The sequence below is a fragment of the Lepisma saccharinum genome, chromosome 18, assembly GCF_977018435.1.
Source record: "Lepisma saccharinum chromosome 18, izLepSacc3.1, whole genome shotgun sequence".
In the NCBI taxonomy this organism is placed as follows: Eukaryota; Metazoa; Arthropoda; class Insecta; order Zygentoma; family Lepismatidae; genus Lepisma; species Lepisma saccharinum.
The window spans coordinates 21,331,988-21,354,305 of record NC_139246.1 but is presented as its reverse complement, the minus strand read 5'-3'; the positions used below and the strand labels follow the sequence as shown (position 1 = coordinate 21,354,305).

Sequence of the window (22,318 nt, the reverse complement as noted above, 5' to 3'; positions counted from 1 at the left end):
GTTTTATTTAATAACGTATTAATTGGTTCATTCTTCTCCAGCATAGCTATAGGCAGTGACCACACTACGGGGGGGGGGGGGGGGCAGGACAATTTCTCTCTCTCTCTCTTATCTGCCCCCAGTATAACGACAAGAATAAATAAACGAATGAATGCTCTTTTAGCAAAAATATGCATTTTTGTGTCGTATGTAACGGAATAATAAACATGATTGCCCCGGGAAAATACTATTTACCCCTGCATCTTTTCTATTGCGCCGTCACTAGCTACAACATATTTTGATTTCTATTGTTCCCACATATTTATTTTAATTTTAGTATTGTGAATCATATTCCACTGTGTTACCTCACGTAACCACTCCCCCCCCCCACACACACACATGTACGATTTCAGTTGTAAGTTTTAGACTAAGCTTGTCAAATGTCCACTTATATCTTTGTATTCTTGAGCCATTTAAAAATAACCATTTCGCCCCTTCTTCTGGACGATGTTTTTCCACTGGAAGCCCCTTTGCAGATCGAGATGCGGGGCTATAGCCTTCCCACCCACCGTCCCCTCCAAATACTGTCCTGGCCTCATGAAAGAAAAATATATGTATTTATACGAAATTTGACTTGGCAGTTTCTTTTTTCGAACAGGAATAAGTTTCAAATTTTAATAGCTTATAAATTTACACTAGCAATTTTGAGTAAAGGTTTTGCGTAACCCTAAAAGTACATTTAGAGACTGCAAGGTCAATTCTCGATATTTCAGATATATTAATAATTTTCATCAGAACGTCCAGTAATAATTATTTGTTACTTCAATAACCTCCTCGCAAATGTTTCTCGCATATTAAAACATAGATGCCATATGATTGTCATTTTCTGTTTATTTCCTTGTAATGCTGACCTCCGTGGCGAAGTGGTTAGCACAACGCTTTACGATGCCAAGGGCCCCCAGGTTCGAATCCCCGCCCGGGCATGGGTCTACTTTCCTTTCATCAATTTCATCATATCATCACGCATCCTCATCTTTGCGATTAGCCATATGTGACAGATAAGCGAAGTAAAATAAACTAAGTCTATTAATCAATTATTTTTTTAAACTCTTTAATTCTTCTTTAGAATGCCACGTTTTTGTTAAAATTTAATTCGATTTGTAAAATGACGAAATTCTAAAGGAGAACACGCAACTTTCTTTGTAGCGCATCGGTCAGAAAGTTTCAGGAATATGGATTTTCAAAATACATTTTTTCACATGTACTTTGCCCCCTTTTAAATGTAGCGCGTTTTCAATTATGTTACTAACCATTAAAAGGATGCCTCAATACCATCTTGGAGGATGAAAATTAATATTTTCCCCCTCCTAAAAGTAATAATATACTTTCGCTCTCTGAATCTCCCATATAAATGCTAGGGGCCGTCTGCTTCAGCCGAGCTCACTCCCTCTCTGGTGACGTCACGCGTTCGTGCAAGATCGGCAATCTTCGGATGGCTTTACCTAATCTCTATCTACCTTGTCTCGGAACTAACGCTCGCTGCGGAAACTGACTGACTGGGAATTGACGATGCGGCCCCGCAGCAAGCATGACAAGCAAACAGCAGGTAGCGCATCAAATACTTGGACAGTTGCCACTGCTTACGGTGTAGGTTTTACCCGTGTAAGGTAGTAAATAGATTTATTATTAATTTTTATAACCGCACCATTAATTTATAAACACGCTGTATTATATATTCCTGTGGTTTCCACATCTGGTAGAGAGTTTCTCATTTTGAATTCATTAAATGTACATTCCAAACTTCTTGGTGATTTAAAAACAATTTGAAATTAAATTTGAAAGTTGAAAGGCTTGCTATAATTAAACAACAAACACCATTCAGTGTTAAAAATGCATATGAAGTGAAACAGAAACTAGAAAATATTGTTTGGAATAATGAGTATCGTATTGCAAGTTTTGATGTTGAAAATTTATATACTAGTGTCCCAATAGAAGATGCCACAGATGCATTACACAGATGGCTTATTGAGATGAAGGTTAACCCAGTAGAATCATTGGAAATGGTTCGATGGTTTACTGTATGTGCAAATTACAATTACTTTTTATTTGATGGCAAAATCTATCAGCAAAGTAATGGTCTATCAATGGGAAACCCAGTATCCGGAATCATCTCCAGCATTTTCCTTCATTGCATAGAATCTCCAATTGTTAATGCGATAGGTGCGGATATCAAACTCTACATCAGATATGTAGATGATGTGCTAATTATTGCTAAAATGAGAACACCATCATGGACGTATTTAAATTGTTAAATGAATCACATCGTCGCATAAAATTCACTTGCGAACCCATGAATAACAATGTAATTTCTTTCCTTGATCTGCAAATTAAGACAACTGAATCAACAATTCAAATATCAGTCCATAAAAAAAAAAATTAGCAGGGGAAATATACATCCATGCCAATTCAGAACATTCGCGTACAACAATGGATAACATATTTTTAATGTTTTTCCTGAGATCACAAAGACTATGTTCTAATAATAAGGATATCAAAAATGAAGAAGAAAGGCTTTTTAATATAGCAAAAGAAAATGGCTTTCACACTAACAGAATAAACCAAATCAAAATACAAGTCACAAGAAAACTAAAGGAAAAGAGAAAAACAGACAAAGATGAAAAATATGTTCACAGCTCAGTATAGTTGATACGAGGGCACGGTATTGGGTTGCGGTTCGGCGGTTGAGAAACAATGCACTAGAGTACTTTACCATGTCGACTAATATATTTTGGACTAAAGTGCCTCCATAAGCTGACTTTTATAAATAAAAGCAGTCAGGTAAATGGCCAAAACACGGCCTCTTTTCACGATGCTGAAGGCAAATTACAGCCGATAGATAACTGCATCAAAAAACTTGATAAAGCGAAATGAACGTTGTGTTTAAATCTTAAAACATTGTTAAAACATTGTACATATTGATACTTTATTATATCAACAAATTTGAGGTTCAAACATAATGACAGTTGGGCTCTCTTCTAGAGTCTAAATACAGCTCGTTGGAATGAAGCATTCGCTGCGCATGCGCAAACAACAAACTGAAGCAAAACGATGCGCGGTATTGAGAAATTGGCACAGTCTGAGAGGCACGTAAGCGACACGCGACACGTACATCTTACCGTGTCTCTTCGGTTCGAAAGGTTGCATTGATTACTGAGTGTTGGAGTGTTGGCTTCCAAGCGACACGTGTTTCGTGTTGCATGTTGCGTTACGCTAATGATGGTGCTAAGTATTTTAATATTAAAAACGAACGGACTGCGACTGGAAAGAGTATAACTTCATTATTTTGAGATAATATAAAATAATTATAGTAAATTCCGAGTAAAAAAAAGTATTTTACTGTTTTAATGGTATGAGCCAGCACTGTTGTTTGCGTTGTTGAACTGGAATGCACGCACATGATCCGATTATAAGGTCCCATAAATTGTACGTTAAGTGGTAGTCAGCTGTCATTGGAGTAATTAATGTTTACTTGTCATTAGAGTAATCAATGTTTTATCAGAATCCACATGTACTTGTTTACATTGCCTTTGTTCTTACAGAGGACATATGCTAAGTTGGGGTTTTACGCTAGGATGTTAAATTATTCGTTCCTTTAGCCTGCAATGAGTTCTGCATCATCAGTGCCATCTGTTGAGCTAATTTTTAATTAGAACATCCTTGTGCTAATTCAATCACGTTTTTCATCCACAGGGTGCGAGGCACAAGCAGGAATTCACAGCCGAGATGGCGCAGACACCTGTTGGTCTGTCTTGGAGAAGGCTTCACATGTGCAGGGCAAAGCTCAAAGAGACCGCCTCGACTTCCCACATCCTCTGTGCTTTCGCTATGGTAAGTAAGTGAAAGTATAACATCAGTGGATTACATTATTATGAACGCCACGTCACTGGCGTAAGTGAGAAGTGAGTAACGCAGGAACCAGAACATGGAGGTACTCCTCAGTCGCCAGACCTCAACGCCTTAAAACGTTTTAGGGACATCTATAAGGCGTGCGTGAAAAGAACATGTCTGAGGAAGGGCAACTAAGGCCATTTTTATTTTTACAAAGCTATCCCGTTTGAAATCTATAGCATCGTGGTAGTCTCAAATATTAGTTTGCACAAATGATTGTCTCGATAATAATTTACGAAGTTACTAGCATTATGCGACTTTTTCGTATGCAAGGATGTGACAACAGCACTCCGCTCCGGAGCGTGGTGCTTTTGACAGCACGCTCCGATCCGGTTAGGAGTTGTTTTTTTACACGAATGCTGTAATGCAACTATGAATAATGGGAATGTGCAGTACATTATAGCCGACTTTCGTGACGGAGTGGTTATAGTGGAACCACATGGAAAAGAGCCTGCAGTCCTGTTTCCACGTAGTCGGTTGTTTGTCTGAATGATCGTCCCCGCTTGGAGGGGAGGGACAGAGTGGATCATGCTTCCTTATGGCCCTAGTCAAGCGGGTGGGGGGAGGTGAGCGGGGACTTTTGGCCGAAGCTTTTTTGTTTGTGGTCGCTCTACAGCACAGCACCCTAGGAAGTCAGGGATCCGTGGGGTGGTTAAAATCCCGGCATGGGCTTGTACAGGGTCAACGAAGTTAGTAATGAGTTTGTGTTATAGAGCTTGCATTGATACACTTATATGTTGGATTGTATCTTCTGCAAATATGCTGTATAAAGAAACAAACTGCCGGAGTACTAAGTGAGGCGAGTGTACAATCTTTGTGTGTATCGTTCATCAATTTAATCATAACATCGATCATCCCCATCTTCGCGATTAGGCAAAAGCGAAAAAGAAGAGAAGTAAAATGAACTAAATCAATCAATCAATCAATCATGGACATTAAACATTGGTAAAACAATACAAGAATGCTGTTTTGGTTCAATAGAGAGAGAGAGAGAGAGAGAGAGAGAGAGAGAGAGAGAGAGAGAGAGAGCTATAGCACGTAAATTGTTCATTTGATGTAAGTTGAAATATTAATTACGTAAATAGTACGGTATGCGCCAAAATATACAGTGCTGAAACTCGCGCAGCTCGAACGCGCATGTGCGTTTGTCGATGGGGCATAGCTCCAGCCGCTCGTGTTCTCAGTAGTGAAAAGGAAGTTATAACTCGTTAATAGTGTGTATGTTAGTGTTTCTTTCAGGATAAATAAACTGACAGATGACAACAATGTAATGTTCGTCTTTTTATTTCAGTACTGTATATTTTGGCGCATACTGTATTTCTGTAATGAGATGTATTACACATCTAATCGGAAAACGAAAAAATACGTGTTTAATAAGTGAAAGAAAGCTATTCAATGATATCGCACATGATTCCCCACCCCCGCCCCCTGGCCCCCTGACCCCCTTCCATATACTCTATTGAAAGGTCTTGACGTGCAGATTCCAAATCTGCAATCTCTTTCACTCTAGCTCAATTAGGGGCATAACGTCCCTTTGATTTTTTTTGGTTTTATGAAATCTTCGTGTTTTTTTTTTTGTTTTTTTTTTGCGAAAATTTAAAATTGCCTCGCCATATCTCCGTTCCTATTGAGCTAGGAGGATAGTTGATAGCTCGTTGGACTTCTTTCCGATTCTACAATACAAAATGGAGATTTCCATTTAAAATTTAAAATTTGCTCCCCGCCCCATCCCCAGGGGGCGGGGGTGGGAGATCAAGTGTGATATCATTGAATAGCTTTCTTTCACTTATTCAACACGTATATTTTCTTTTTCCGATTCGATGTGTATTTCTCACGATATGTGACCGTTCCGGGACTTTTGGACCACCCGTATATTACTGTGACTGAAATGAAATTATATGCGTGAAATATGTACTATTTCATTGACTTTCATTTCCGGGTGGCGTGGCCCCCTCCCTTCTGGACGTCCATGCGTATGGAGAAATCATTCCAACCAGTCTTGGTTAACGGAATTATAATGTGAGTAGATTTGTTAAATCAATATACAAGAACAACAAAGAAAAATCCGGAATTGTTAATTCTATGCATCATAAGCCACGAGAATCATGGAAGATCTATACTGTAATAATGAATTGAAGGAAACCATGCCAAGTTTTTATTTATAGTCTACCTGTTCAAGTAGGAATGGAAAGGTGCACAAAAAGAATTACAAAAATGTAAGTAAAAGAAAACCAAATATTTCGATCAAGTTATTTCTATAATTGTAATCAACAATGACCAATTGTCCTTTCAACTAAGTATAAGTTTCAATTTGTCTTTTCCGGACTATTACTTTTGCCTTGCCTTTAATCGTACATTTCTCATGATCCGTAATTTTAAACATATCCTAGATAAGTCGGTAAAAAAATAGGACACCGAAACTATGGAAAAGAAATATACTGTGATAGAGAAACAAACACAAAGGAAACACCAATGATATTAACGCGGGTCAAACCAACACCATTTGTCGTTGAGTTTGGTTTGATTTGGTGTTTTAAGTCCACTTTATGCACAGTAAGGCTAATCGGGACTGGACCTACAGTTTAAAGTGGGATCCGAACCACTTGTGCCTCCACCGGGTATCGAACCCGGGACCCCTTGATTACAAGGCAATGACGCTACCACTGCGCCATGGGGCAGGCCTCTCCATTTGTCGTTGAGAGCTGAACTCACATCCACGAACTCGCAGAAATATTTCCACAAAATTCGTTATTCGTCTGATATTGAATACCCAATGATGCTTTCTGTTATGTAATAGACACTTATGAAGTTAATACATTATTAGGGCTTTGCCAGATTTCAGAAAACACACACACACACACACACACACACACACACACACACACACACACACACACATACGTAAAAGATATGAATAAGAGATTGTTCATTTGGAAATGAATTTCCAAGTTGTATTTTTATGCTCTTGTGAATAGATGTAAATTAAAGTGAAGTTGCAATTATACATTCAACATATGTTGAAACAAGGCCTTTTGTTATGGACTTTTGGTGGATTTAAGACTCAACAATACACTATGGAGAATAGACCTACAGTTTAAATCCTACCTAAAGTGGTATTCGAGCCACTATGTCCCTCCACCGGGTATCGATCCCAGTGCCGCTTCATTACAAGGCGACGTTGTTACCACTATGTTATCGGGGCACAGCGCGCTACTTTTTTTTGTTGTTTTTTTCAGTACACATTTATCAATTCTCTCATTATCATCGTCGCGATTAGCCAAAATTCAAAGCTAAGTAACAAAAATCAAATCAAATGCCATCAGTGAGGAAGGCACGTATTTCTCGCAGCCCTGCTTTTCAAAATGAAACCATAAAATTCAAGACATGCCCCTATCCAGGTAATATTACATTTTGTGTTTATCACGGTTATTAAGGTTTATACATCTTGTTTCGACTTATCTGCTGATTACACATTGTTCATTACTGAAAACGTGCTTTCAGTTTGCTGTGTACAACGTACTCAATACAAAAAAATATTAATTTTATACGTATACGTTTTCTGGCTTTCTAGACTTAGAAAGTTAAATATAGCAACATTCCATTCGTCGTTTTTCCAAAATTTTTGCAATTTTCTTATAACCACCATGCCTATTTCCAGGTAACTGCTTACAAACTTGAAATGTTAGATATGCCAACTAGACATATCTGTCTTTTATAAGTTCCCTATTTTGTAATTTTTGCAGTAGTATACGTATGTAAGCATTAAATAGCTATTTTAACTTCCTGCCTTTAAAATTGGGAAAAAGAATCGATATGACAACCCTGTATTTCATACTATTTAAAGTCCCCTGTTCGGCTGTATACAAACAGCATTCCAATTTTCGACTTTATACCTTCATAAAATTAAACCAAATGTGGCAACTTGTATTTTTGGTTAAGCCGGTTTTCAACTTTCTAGTGTCAGGATTATAAAAAAAGTTAGATATGACAACTCTGTATTTCAAATTAAAACGTTTCCTAATTGGCCGTGTTTACGGTAACATTAATAAGCATGATTCTGATTATCAACTTCATACATTCAGAAATCGAAAAGTTAAAATTAGCAACCTGAATTTCCAATTACTTTAAACTTTTCCCTTTCGCTACATTCAAAGTATCATACATAACCAGCGTAAAAGAAAGTTAGATATGGCAATCATGCACCAGCGAGATTTTTGCATGAACACCTGTCTGCCTTTTATCTTCATCCGTACAAGTTGCATCGCCTTTCCTCTGCGCGCTGCTGGCCTTTAGAAGGTCAAATGGATTCTCTGCAGTAGTTTCGCCAGTGTTACTGGAACCAATATTCCGGAATAACTCACTTCTCCCGCGGCGTGGACTGTAACGTCGGGCCGATTTGCCGAAGTGCGTAGCCCGAAACCAGAAGTTGAACCGAAATGAGTTTCAGTCGCGATCCCTGGTGGCAGGAAATAAGAGAGTGGTTCCATTCTCTCAACTTATAAAACCACAGGTGGCACACCTGCTTTTGAAATATATTGTCCCCAGAAGTAGTAGTAGAGTAGTAAAAGTGATAATGAAAATAGTAATAATAATAATATCACTCTCTTCACGAAAACAGTCCAGTGAAGATCGTAGCTTCCCCTTGCCTCATCCACACCCCTGGCCCTCCAGGTTTGCCACACTTCTTCTACGCTTCACAGTTGACACATTGCGCGTTGTACGTATGCGGTTGATTGTGCCTTCCCTGGTGTATTGTGTAAGGATTATTCCTTGCTTATTGGCAACACTTTAGGTGAGTGACGTGATCTTGACTGGTCTGTTTCCGTGGCGTTAGCTTTAGGAATAATCAGTTTTATAACAACAATAACGGGCGATGATCAAATGCCGTACAAATTCCACAAACAAAATTACTAATGTACTCGGAACCTTTGATCGTTAGTTTTATGTATACATTCGTATTATCCAACGTCGGAGCGGAGTGGGCAACTTCTTAGAAGATCGCTCCTCACTCCGGAACGGAGCGTCACAAAATATCGCTCCGCTCCGGAGCAGGGTGAACCGTTCCCTAAAATTTTGCTCTTCGCTCCGGAGCGGAGCGAGAAATTTTCCAACTTCCTCTCCTCCGATCCGGAGCGGAGCGTGTCAAGGTAGCGCTCCCCTCCGGAGCGGAGTGAACCATTTTCTAAAACAGATTTTATACAGATTTTTACTGTCCGTTTTACCGTGGAAACTGAGGGCTGTCACTGCGCGGTGTTGCCACGTTCGAACTGACATCTGACGAGAAAAGTGAGAACTGTACTATTTGCGAGCCTTTCGATTCGGACAACGATGACACAAGAAAGCGAAGGAAAAGGCCTGAGTCCAACGGACTGTACGTATTTATTTTTGACTTGCTGCTTTTGGTCTCGTTTCAGTCGTCACTTGTGGAGCTCCAAGTGAACGTCCCCACCAAATGCCCCTGGTATCTGTTCACCATGTTCTCCATAAACACAGCGGCGCTGGTGTCGATCCACATCTTCGCCCTCTTCATGAGCACGCAGATCCTTCCAGGGGTGGAGATAGTGGAGAAGCTGGACAATCTGGAGAACGTAGACGAGAGCCCTCACGACAGTCTCCGCTTCTACATCGACCTCGCCTTCGGGTTCTCCACGGTCCTCGGTTTGTTCCTCTTCTTACTACAAGTGGTGCTTCTCAACTGGGTCAAGTTCTGGGATTACAGCTTCTCGGCGTGCTGGGCGGGGACGCTGGCGATGTCCCCCTTCCTGGTGATGTTCGTCGTCTTCTGCGTACACTTCTACAAGAGGCTCGTCACCCAGAAGTCTCTTGCGAGGGAGATGAGCGTGGAATGCCTGGAGGAAATGAAGAACCGATTGGACTCTGAAACGTACGGTCCTGGCATTCGTATCTCCAATGTTGACTGAACAGTCCGAAAGCAATGAACCAAGGACATGTTTAGAAAGAAATCAGCGAAATACTTTATCTCTTAGTTTAAAAGAAAACAGCATAAAACTTTTTGTTTCTCCACATATGAACATAAGCAATTGGAATGAACATGTCTGGTTGGGAATGTAAATGGTCTAAGTCTATTTTTATGTTGTTATATAACACCTATTTCCTTCTCATCATGTAATAATAACAGTACCAATAATACATTACAATAATTTGCAAACTATTATTATTATTGCGCAGCACGCTGCGTAGTTTGTGCTCCTGGGTTGGAATCCCAACCTGGTGAGTGTTCCTTCATCAATTTCATCATAACACTCATCCAAATCTACTATTTCCATGTTCTTTTGGTATTTTAGTTTCCCATTGCTTTTTCCTCTTATATAGCTTTTGTAAATGGACATTAGCTCTATTAGGTACTAAATTATATTAAAGGTAATTGTGCAAAATTCAATTTCAATTTCCTTCAAGTCCATCTCAAAACTCCTTCCGCCTTCATCCAGCCTTCCCAACAAGGTTGCTGTAAATTCACATTTCACAACCCAGCCGTGCAAAATAATTCACTCGGTCATCGTAGTGCTCTCTATTGAATTATTCCTAAGATGTTTTAATACAAAATTGAGATGCGTACATTGTTTTGAACTTGGTGTGCCATATCAGATATCTAGACATACACTTCTGTTTGCACTATGCTGCCATCTGTCATACTTTGTGCGAGGTTCTTAACCCTGAGTCATAGATGAGATGCTCTACTGCAGATACGCAAAAGCAATGACTGGGTTGTGCGCATGGGGCTGTTCATTGCCAAACTTTTCCGCTAGAGGCGCCACCCCTGTTGTCCCTAAATAATTTCGTTTGTCATCTGGATGTCCTAAGTTTTACATTGGAGCGCGATAGGATGTCTATTCAAACGTTGTTTTCAACGAAGGTAAGAATTTCTCCTGTAAATCGATAACAAAAACGTGTTTAGCAAGTCTTTCAGATTATGTAGCAAGTCATAAGTTTCTCAAAATTGCATTCTCCTGAACCTAAGAATTAATATACTAAAGCGCAACGGCAGGGTAGCTCGAACGGGGATAAATACAGTATATTTGTCCAAAAACAAGCACTAAACTTGAGGTCATTGGGTCGTCCCTAGCTGCCATGGGTCGATAATACAAAAATTTAGATTTTTTACACTACGCTTTGTTTTGTTCTTGTTGCGAATATGCGTAATTTAACAGCGGGAGTAGGAATCTGATAAACTCCTCAAAATTGTAAAGAACATGTATTAAGTGCATAAGCTCATAATATTTTTAGCTATACACTATGACACTGTACCCTATCCGATAACTTAATATTAACGCATGTTTTCTTTGTATTAAGCAGACCTTTGCCCCTCGTATTTTCGTCCTTTTTCCCCTTTTATTACAGCAATTTAAAATTATAATTCCTGTAAATAACAAGGCGGTTGAGATTGCGAGACATGAGACAGTTTTTTGTAATAACTATTCTTCTCTATAAATGTGTATGTATAAAATAGTGAACCATATTTACTAGCCATGAGGAAAAGTATGATATCAACAGATATCACGTAAAAAAAATTGTGAGTTAATAATAACAACTATAAAAATAAAAGTACAGTCGCGTGGAATTATTATGTATTATTTTTTACCAGATTCACAAGAATAAAGCACATATATTGAGAAAATTGCAAGTGACGTAAACAAGTGTTGTGAAAATTTTTAGGCTCTTTTGAGTTCCGATATATTTTCTGTTGTTCACTATCGTCTTATTAAAATTCCTAATTTCACAGAACTGTTCCGACAGAATTTCAAAGGTTGAGATGAAATTAAAATTGCAATTTAATGTAATAGCAGCACGTTCAACATCAAATTCCACATGTATTGAAATGGGAGAACAATTACCCATCAAAAGCGTGGGGACACAACAGGGGTGCTACCACCTACAATAGTTTGCTTTGACCAGGCCCATTGTCCACAGCGGGACATGGATAAGAGGCATGCAGGTGCTGGCAACAATGATGTGACAATAAAACCGATGGATGGACATTGTTCAATAAGTCTCCCCGACAACTAACACAGCCTTATTTTTTAACCACTATTTCTATAGCACTTTTCGCGGGAGCTCAGTTCACACAGCATGTGCGCCATTTCTTGCGCTTTCCGCTACGATGTTTGAACATCTGAAGGTGTCAAAGTCAAACAAATGACAAACAGCATGCTCTGCTGCTTTCAGATGGCTGGCTGTGGTCACATGCAACTTCTTAGAATTGGCAATACTGATCCAAGGCTGTCGGCCCCCAAAATATGTTTACATGTCACCATAAGAATGAAACCTTATTAGGAAGAGAAAGATATATAAGAGATTGAAAGAGGGGACGAGATATATAGAATCCAGACATAGAGAGAGAAATGAAATAGAGAAACGAGACAGACAGAGGAACAAAATTAAGATAAAGAAATAAGTCATGCAGAGAGATATAGAAAGAACAAAGAAAAAAGACAAGAGCACAGTTAGAGCGAGAGAGAGCTAGATGGGGAGAAAGGAGGCAAGCAATAAAGAAGACGGATAAAAGATTAAATGATCAGTACAGAGAAAGAGAGACAGAAATCACGAAGAAAGGTAGCATGAGGCGAGAGAAGAAAAGCAGAGAAGAGTTACAATTAAAAGATTGATTGATTGATTTATTTGGTGTTTTAAGTCCACTTTTTGCACAGTAAGGCTAATTGGGACTGGACCTACAGTTTAAAGTGTGATCCGAACCATTATGTGCCTCCACCGGGAATCGAACCCGGGACACCTTGATTCCAAAGCGTCAACTCTACCACTGTGCCATGGGGAAGGCCCGCAAATAAAAGGGAAGAGGTGATAGTATGAATTTTGTCCTCGGGAAGGATGGACGTTGGCCAAGATATACCACTCAAACTGTGATGACCCTCATGCTAAATCATCGTTCCTTTCTTGTTGTAGGAGTCCATGGTTGAACTCCAGGTGAACGTACCGACCAAGTGCCCCTGGTATCTGTTCACCATTTTCTCCATAAACACAGCGGCGCTGGTGTCGATCCACATCTTCGCCCTCTTCATAAGCACGCAGATCCTTCCAGGGGTGGACATCGTGGAGCAGCTGGACAATCTGGAGAACGTAGACGAGAGCCCTCACGACAGTCTCCGCTTCTACATCGACCTCGCCTTCGGGTTCTCCACGGTCCTCGGTTTGTTCCTCTTCTTACTACAAGTGGTGCTTCTCAACTGGGTCAAGTTCTGGGACTACAGCTTCTCGGCGTGCTGGGCGGGGACGCTGGCGATGTCCCCCTTCCTAGTGATGTTCGTCGTCTTCTGCGTACACTTCTACAAGAGGCTCGTCACCCAGAAGTCTCTTGCGAGGGAGATGAGCGTGGAATGCCTGGAGGAAATGAAGAACCGATTGGACTCTGAAACGTACGGTCCTGGCATTCGTATCTCCAATGTTGACTGAACAGTCCGAAAGCAATGAACCAAGGACATGTTTAGAAAGAAATCAGCGAAATACTTTATCTCTTAGTTTAAAAGAAAACAGCATAAAACTTTTTGTTTCTCCACATATGAACATAAGCAATTGGAATGAACATGTCTGGATGGGAATGTAAATGGTCTGTCTATATTTATGTTGTTATATAACACCTACTTCCTTCTCATCATGTAATAATAACAGTACCAATAATACATTACAATAATTTGCAAACTATTATTATTATTGCGCAGCACGCTGCGTAGTTTGTGCTCCTGGGTTGGAATCCCAACCTGGTGAGTGTTCCTTCATTAATTTCATCATATCATCACTCATCCTAATCTTCTATTTCCATGTTCTTTTGGTATTTTAGTATCCCATTGCTTTTTCCTCTTATATAGCTTTTGTAAAGGGACATTAGCTCTATTAGGTACTAAATTATAGTAAAGGTAGTTGTGCAGATTTCAATTTCAATTTCCTTCAAGTCCATCTCAAAACTCCTTCCGCCTTCATCTAGCCTTCCCAACAAGGCTCCTGTAAATTCACATTTCACAACCCAGCCGTGCAAAATAATTCACTCGGTCATCGTAGTGCTCTCTATTGAATTATTCCTAAGATGTTTTAATACAAAATTGAGATGCGTACATTGTTTTGAACTTGGTGTGCCATATCAGATATCTAGACATACACTTCTGTTTGCACTATGCTGCCATCTGTCATACTTTGTGCGAGGTTCTTAATCCTGGGTCATAGATGAAATGTTCTACTGCACATACGCGGAAGCAATGACTGGGTTGTGCGCATGGGGTTGTTCGTTGCAAAACTTTTCCGCTAGAGGCGGTTAAGGTTAATGATGAAATTAAACTTGCAATTTAATGTAATAGCAGCACGTTCAACATCAAATTCCACATGTATTTAAATGGGAGAACAATTACCCATCAAAAGCGTGGGGACACAACAGGGGTGCTGCCACCTACAATAGTTTGCTTTGACCAGGCCCTTTGTCCACAGCGGGACATGGATAAGAGGCATGCAGGTGCTGGCAACAATGACGTGACAATAAAACCGATGGATGGACATTGTTCAATAAGTCTCCCCGACAACTAACACAGTCTTATTTTTTAACCACTATTTCTATAGAACTTTTCACGGGAGCTCAGTTCAAACAGAATGTGCGCCATTTCTTGCGCTTTCCGCTACGATGTTTCAACATCTGAAGGTGTCAAAGTCAAACAAATGACAAACAGCATGCTCTGCTGCTTTCAGATTGCGGGCTGTGGTCACATACAACTTCTTAGAATTGGCAATACTGATCCAAGGCTGTCGGCCCCCAAAATATGTTTACATGTCACCAGAAGAATGAAACCTTATTAGGAAGAGAAAGAGATATAAGAGATTGAAAGAGGGGACGAGAGGTATAGAATCCAGACATAGAGAGAGAATAGAAATAGAGAAACGAGACAGACAGAGGAACAAAATTAAGAGAAAGATATAAGTCAGGCAGAGAGATATAGAAATAACAAAGAAAAGAAGACAAGAGCACAGTTAGAGAGAGGTAGAAGTGGAGAAAGGAGGCAAGCAAGAAAGAAGACGGATAAAATATTAAATGATCAGTACAGAGAAAGAAAACACGAAGAAAGGCAGCATGAGGCGAGAGAAGGAAAGCAGAGAAGAGTTACAAATAAAAGGTTGATTGATTGATTTATTTGGTGTTTTAAGTCCACTTTATGCACAGCAAGGCTAATTGGGACTGGACCTACAGTTTAATTTGAGATCCGAACCATGTGCCTCCACCGGGAATCGAACCCGGAACCCCTTGATTACAAAGCGTCAACGCTACCACTGCGCCATCGGGGAGGCCAACAAATAAAAGGAAAGAGGTGTATGAAATTGTCTCCTCAGGAAGGATGGACGTTGGTCAAGATATACCAATTACACTCTGATGACCCTCATGCTAAATCATCATTCCTTTCTCGTTGCAGGAGTCTCTGGTTGAACTCCAGGTGAACGTACCGACCAAGTGCCCCAGCTGGCTGTTCACGATCTACTCCATCAACACCGCCCTCCTGGTGTCCATCCACATCTTCGCCCTGGTCATCAGCACGCACATCCTCCCTAACATTGCGGTGGTCGAGCAAATGGACAGGCTGGACGCGGTCGGCGAGTCACCCCACGACGCGCTACGCCCCTACATCGACACGGCCTTCATGTTTTCTTCCGTCCTCGGCCTCTTCCTGTTCCTCGTCGAACTCGTCCTCCTCTGCTGGGTCAAGATGTGGGACACGAGCCTCAAGGCATGCTGGGCAGGGATGGCCGTCATGGTCCCGTCGCTTGTGATATTCGTCATCTTCGCTGTTCACCTCCACATAAGCCTAGCCAACCAGAAGTACGAGGTCACGGCGATGAGTATAGAGTCCCTAGAGGTAACTATGCACGACATCGATATCGAAACCGGAGAGTCGTCCCCTAAAACGTCGAAAGTGCAATAGAAATTCCTTAACAGCCCCTTTACAGGCTCGATCTGGCACACCAAGTAATACCCAATGACATGAGTGACAATTACTGCATAAAGAAGCAAAATTTTGTTAACTGTAATACCCAATAAAATTAAATATTCAAAATAGTAAGTTTTCCTGTGTTTTATATGGACTTCAACCAATACAAGCCTCTTGAAAATAAATTACTGAAAAAGGTATTTCAAAAAGTTATACAGAAACAGGTGAGTGATGCAGGTTGCATAAATCCGAACGACTTGTGGGAAGGCCAAGAAGAAAATGGAATGACAATGAAGATGAACGTGGAGGAAATTGGTCAATAGTGGCTTGACATTGCCCTTCGGGTTTAGGGATGTCAGAGGATGAGTGGGTGACTGTGATATCATTAGAATAATTGGAGGAAAACCTGATGGTAAGAGACCCATGGCAACTTGCCGTGAAGCTATATAGGGTGTGAGGAGGGAGGACTTCACCCTTTTCCCTTAGGGTTACCAGACGTCCGGGTTTTCCCGGGCATGTCCTACATTTTAGTCTTATGTCCGGCGTCCGGGAGGAATTTTAAAAATATCATAAATGTCCAACATTTTCAACGTCACACTCACGTAATATTAGGAAAATACGTGTTTTAGTTAAACAAAGAGAAATCATACAAGTTACAAGTCTATGAACTGCACTCCCAAACTCATTGGTGAAATTTATTTTGATTCAGTCATTGCCCAAAAAAGAAAATAAAGGTTTCTGCTAGAACATTAAGGTCACATCTGATGATGTCATTGTTCACTGCCCGAGTCTAATTTCTTGCCTTGGGATTTTATACTGATGGAACAAGGAGTTTCCATTCTTATTCAATATTTTGATTGTAAAGCAGGGGGTATAGAGATCAAAGTTATTGAACTAGAAACTAATCTGGATGAAACTTCTGGAACCATTTCAAGTGACGGTAATTGCTGAATATTTGTTTGCCATTCCAGGTCATAATGAGATAGTATTTTTATTACCATCAGCACAACGGAGCCATGGGAGAAATATTTTTATCAAAAATCTGTAAAAAGTTTGATACTGGGGTTCAGTACAATTTCAAAGAGTTTGACTGTTCAGTCTCACATAAATATATTTTGACTAAACGTAAAATTATGATAAAAATTGACTCTCTGAGAAGTTAAAACATGTAGTATGAAATCCATTGTTTATTACTGATTAAAAGATTGAAAATTTTTCATTTAAGAAATCATATTTTTTAAAAAAGCTGAAAATTTTAAATTTCTTTATAACATGTTCTGGAAATGTGTATTATATTATTTATTGTGAATGTTTTGTGTCCTACATTTTGACTTAATGTCCTACATTTTGCGACATTATGTCCTACATTTCCTTACAGCGATCTGGTAACCCTATATTCCCTCCAAGCTCGCCCCCAAGTCTCAAGTGATCAGAGACCGGATGAACGCCAGAGCCACTTTATTTATACGGACAGGGACACAGTGCACAGTGACCCGGAATGCGAAAAAGTAATCGACAAAAATCAGGAGCTCGCTATTTTACCGCTAAATCAATACAAGCGTGTAAGATTAGCAATATTAAGGAATATGTCACACTTTAGGTCCACAGAATTCACATGAGAGTGATTATTTTGATTTTGGTAATATCTATGTCCAGGCCGGGTCTCAAACACGGGAACCTCGATAGCGAGTTCCCAAAGTAGACCACTTAACTCGTTCGGTTCTGAGCCAGCTGACTGTGTGTGTATGTGTATCTCAACACAAACATACTCAAACTGTTTTTCCTGCTCATCGGAGGCGTATGCTGTGCCGGTACGATTTTATATTGTGAGAAATTGATGTACCAGGTGGTTATAATTAAAGTGACGGTGTTCAGAGTGGTACAGCACGGGCTGTAATGAGAGTAGCAGTCTGAAACTTCGTAGATATGCTAATGAAGAAGCAATGTGCTCGCGAATTATGAAAAAAAAAAAGTTCCAATTCTCGCCACCAGGGTAAAAAATGGCGCTGTAAGCAGTCAAAACTTAGTATAGTTACAGGAAAAACACTATAAATCGCGGAAAACAATACTCTTTGTAATAAAATATCGCTACAATTTCACTATTCGAATTACATGAACATTACTAAAGGAAAAAGCAACAAGCGTCACCAACAACAACCAGGGAGCTCACTCAATGGTTAGACAATGTCACCGACTTTGACGTCAGAGTTACGGAAAATTCCACGTTTTAACTGCTTACACGGCCATTTTTTACCCTGGTGGCGAGAATTGGAACTATTTTTTCTTTTTTTGCATAATTCGCGAGCGCATTGCTTCATTAGCATATCTACGAAGTTTCAGACGGCTACTCTCATTACAGCCCGTGCTGTACCACTCTGAACACCGTCACTTTAATTATAACCACATGGTATATCGTATCATCGTCATCATATTACGAGAACTAGTTACAACGAAATACCTGTTTCTTTTGGTTCTTTCTTTCAGTGTGTTGTGTTTTTTCTCTTCTCCAGTATTTCTCTAATGTTTCCTGCAGTATGTCGAGAGAGGGTTGTGCAGCAGCATAGTTTTGTAGCAAGTGTTTACTAAAAAAACATTAATATTGTAATACATTCTGTTTAACAGATTCATGTTTTGGCCATTTGTATTCTCACTGTTTACTGTCTTTTTGGGAGACAGGGTGCATCCTGGTTACATAAAAAAATACCAGGGTGGCACTGGCAAAACTACACCACTGGGCAAGGCTGTATGTTTTTACAGGTATCTTTTCGCACGTTTGTTTCAGCTTTGCAATAGGACAGAAAACAATACTTTATTTGTTCCGTAAAACCAGTTCATTGTTACTTATATTGTAAGGAATTTTGCTTTCAGCTATACTGTTGTAATATCAGAATGGGTTACAACAGTGATGAATGAACCAACCGCCACTGATGATCAACAGGTAATAATTTCATTGAATACTCCAAGGAAAGGTAAGGTTTATTTTGTCAAGAATGCTGTGAATATGAGATAGCATATGTACATTTCATCTGCCACCCTAATGACCTGTTACTTTACCATATTAGTTTCCATACAACGCCTTGTGAAACGCCCTCCCTTGCCCGGGAAAACAAATGCTACCACTACCAAGATAGAGGCGGCAAAATCTCCCTCGGACAAGTGAAATAACGTTACGGTCCAGGTTAAGTTCGTGTGTAGGAACCGGTGACCGACAGTGCATAGTGATAAGCCATATCGAATAAAAACAAAGACATATGTACTTTCAAATAACCACCTCTTTACCTGTAGCCGGGAAGCGGCTAGCTGCATACCTGAAAATCACGGGTAGCGACATGCGTACGAAATGATATAGCCCAAAATTAACATGAAAAAAAATAAAAAGTATATTCTATTCATAACCAACAAACAATGGAATTATTACAGGTCCCCACTCTTGCATTCAACACACATTCTCTCACACATTCTCTCTACGGGGTCATCAACACAAAAATGATACATAGCATGTACAGGTTTATATGACGACAAGCCCTAATTATCGCATTCATATTTAAATTTACCTTGAATTTTTGTCTAATCAGGTCATTTGTGACTTTGCTCCAGTGCTACTCAAATCCTAGCCAGCCCTTACTTAAGTTCACCCTTTTAAAAGAAACTAGTCGGCGCGGTGACAATACATTATTTGACCGGCATAAACAAAGCCGTCTCAACGGCAATTACATTCACGTGGGCGGACGTTTTCCTTTTACAAGACCTCACGTGGTTCAAACATAACAAATAACCTCCGTTGAGTGACGCAAACATATACTCTCTAGCAGGCGGGACTTAAACACTTCGCCGCGACGAGCAATTCATATTACCAGGCAAATACTTTTAACAAATAATCACGTATGCGACCTGACATAGCTAGCAGCGACACAGCACTGACACATAAAAAATGAACAAACCTCAAGTAGATTAAACAATTAAGTGGGCGGCGCTTTACTCTAATAGTACGCACTTTAAACAAATACAAAGGAGCACAAACAACAATGAATTTAAGATCATTAAAAAATATCACAAGGAATAAGAAAAATTGACCTGAGACGAATAAACTACAAATGACAAGCGCGACGGGAGTTTGATATGAAGTTTCGAGTTGAGTGGGCGTTTTCAAAAATGTTGACGAATTTCAAGGGCGTTCTCTAAATCAATCGGGCCGTCACGTGCTGACCATCACACAGATGAATACATTACCATCTCTCAGCTTCCGAGGTGCATCCTGGCGTCTTTATGGGTGATTGAAAACACATAATATTCACGCGAAAGGTTTCCTTGGTCGCGACGATGAAGATGCGAAAAGTGTTCATACTTCTGGTTCCTCGGTTTCTCTTCCCCTCGGGATCGGTGAACATCTCCGTGGTCTGGGCGTCGGGACGTCAACGTGGCGGCTGGTAGGCGTCGTCGGAGTGTCGACAGGGCGGCGCTCGACGTCTCTCTCTCTCTCCCCGTGGCAGTGGGTAGGCATCATCGGCGTGGCTCGTAGTCTCTCTCTCTCTCCGCGGCGGCTGGTAGGCATCATCAGCGTAGTCTCTTCTGACATCGGGCGAATCGACGGTAACGCCCTCATCTCTCTTCTTCCTCTAGCCCGCCATAGTTTCCGATGTTCCTCGTTTCTCAAAAATTATCAACGGCGTAAGGTAATCACGGAAACACGGTCTCGCTTCAACTTCTCCCAGCGGTTGAGGTAGGCGCACTCGTGTAGACTTACTGTCTATCACACACTGGTGTTCGCAAAACACAACAAAGTCCACTGTACACGAAGAGGTAGCACGAAGGTGCTCTCGTTACAAGAATCGCGGCAAAACTGTACACGGAGAGGTAGCACGGAGCTGCTCTCGCTACAAGGATCGCGGTAAGACTGTGTATCGAAAAACCATGTCCTTCGTTTTATTAGGATTTTGAAAAAGGACTCTAGGCGCACGTTGAAGTGACGCTTCCGAAGAGGTCATTCCACTTTGCTCTATTGTCTCCCAACTGGGACGAGCCGTGCTGGAAGTTCAGTTTCTGCGGATTAAGCCTCAGCCTCGCTGTCGCCCATAGCTCAATTGCAACCGGTGTCCACAAACTGATCAATTACAACCGATTTGATCTGGCGTCCGTAATTGTTGCTTGATCGCGACGAAACTCCACACATCCGTCCTTGCACACATGCCGCTGCGCGGGTATAAGTTTCACATGAATCTGACCGCTGGAAACCGAGATATTTAAATGTTTATTATTACGGTCGAATTTCCTAAGCTTTAGACGCATAACGTGACCCTTCAGGTAATCACCCTTAAGACACGCGAACGTCTCGTTCCTCCCGTCGGCTTGGCAAAAATCAAATATGTATCCTTACAAATTAAAACACTCAACACTTTGAATCAACACATCTTTTTACCGCTACAGACATGAATAATAATAATAATAATAATGATGACGGTAAATCTGACTGTCACAGCCTCATTGTTTCGCAATAGAAAAAACACTTTTCACATGTAGGAGGAACAACATATTTTTTTGTTTGTTTTTATGTAGGCAAACATGTGTGTATGTGCATTGCTAATAAACATACTACCTGATCATGTAGGATAGGTGCACCGAATTAATCGATAGTGTTTAATAAACTAGGGTCTCTGAATACAAATGCGGATGGCTAATCCCCGTTCGGAATCTTGCTCATCGCAAGCGACACCTTTGTGCTGTGAGGTAAGTGCAATATGCCATCGTTGTGAGGTTAGTTCTCTTAGCATAAACGAAGGGAGGGTCCTGACCAACAAAAGGTGTCTGTTTTGTGTGCAATGAGCGGGAGAAAGGTGTCTGCTTTGTGTGAGAAGAACTGGAGAAAGGTGTCTAATTTATGTGCAATGAGAGACCCATTCGTTGATACCCACTGCCATCTAGCGTGTCCACAGAGAGACTTCGAAATAGTCGGGTCGACTGCTCATAGATGGCCCTAGCATCGTCAGTGACGTATCAAGGCCACAGAATATAACAGAAGCATAGCTAGCCTAACCTACTCGAAACACCTAGATGCTAAGAACACTAAACTTAAATTACATAATCCACTAATTCAATCATATTCAAAGGGATTTACTGCCATGTGGAAAATGAAACTCATTGAATATATTAGGGAAATCAGTCTATTTTAATTAAGAAATCGAAAGCAAAAGAACCAGTAGGCCTCATGTACTGTACAATGAGGAGAATATTACCATTGCAAGTGACCACTGGAATTTTTTGTTCTACAATCCCTATAATTTATATTCCTTTCGGTAGAAATGCCAGTTAATGGTAAAAATCAAAGGGCAATACACGATTCAAGTTGTTTTTCAGGATAAGGCGTCAGTTTTAGGTGTGAATTTCATTAATGCCTAAGAACGAAAATTTACTTTGAACTGTGCATGTACATGTTTCGAAATCGTGTCATGTAAAATAGGTGT

At 40.3% G+C, this 22,318-nt stretch overlaps 1 protein-coding gene across 2 annotated transcripts; it reads left to right on the top strand.

Moving 5' to 3' along the window:
• The first annotated feature begins 3,733 nt into the window (after positions 1-3,733).
• LOC146001897 (calcium release-activated calcium channel protein 1-like) lies at positions 3,734-15,959 on the top strand. 2 transcript variants are annotated; one of them, XM_083139612.1, is made up of 2 exons: positions 3,734-3,867; positions 15,348-15,959. In XM_083139612.1, the coding sequence occupies exons 1-2, from the start codon at positions 3,763-3,765 to the stop codon at positions 15,852-15,854; spliced, it is 612 nt and encodes a 203-aa protein (XP_082995738.1). In that variant the 5' UTR covers positions 3,734-3,762; the 3' UTR covers positions 15,855-15,959. The 2 variants fall into 2 exon arrangements, with proteins under 2 accessions (XP_082995738.1, XP_082995739.1); XM_083139613.1 differs by lacking the exon at positions 15,348-15,959 and adding an exon at positions 12,847-13,399.
• Positions 15,960-22,318: the final 6,359 nt, after the last annotated feature.

Coding starts and splice junctions, on each gene's coding strand:
- LOC146001897 (XM_083139612.1), top strand. CDS start 3,763: ATGGCGCAGACACCTGTTGGTCTGTCTTGGAGAAGGCTTCACATGTGC. Junction 3,868..15,347: donor TCCTCTGTGCTTTCGCTATG/GTAAGTAAGTGA, acceptor TTCTCGTTGCAG/GAGTCTCTGGTTGAACTCCA.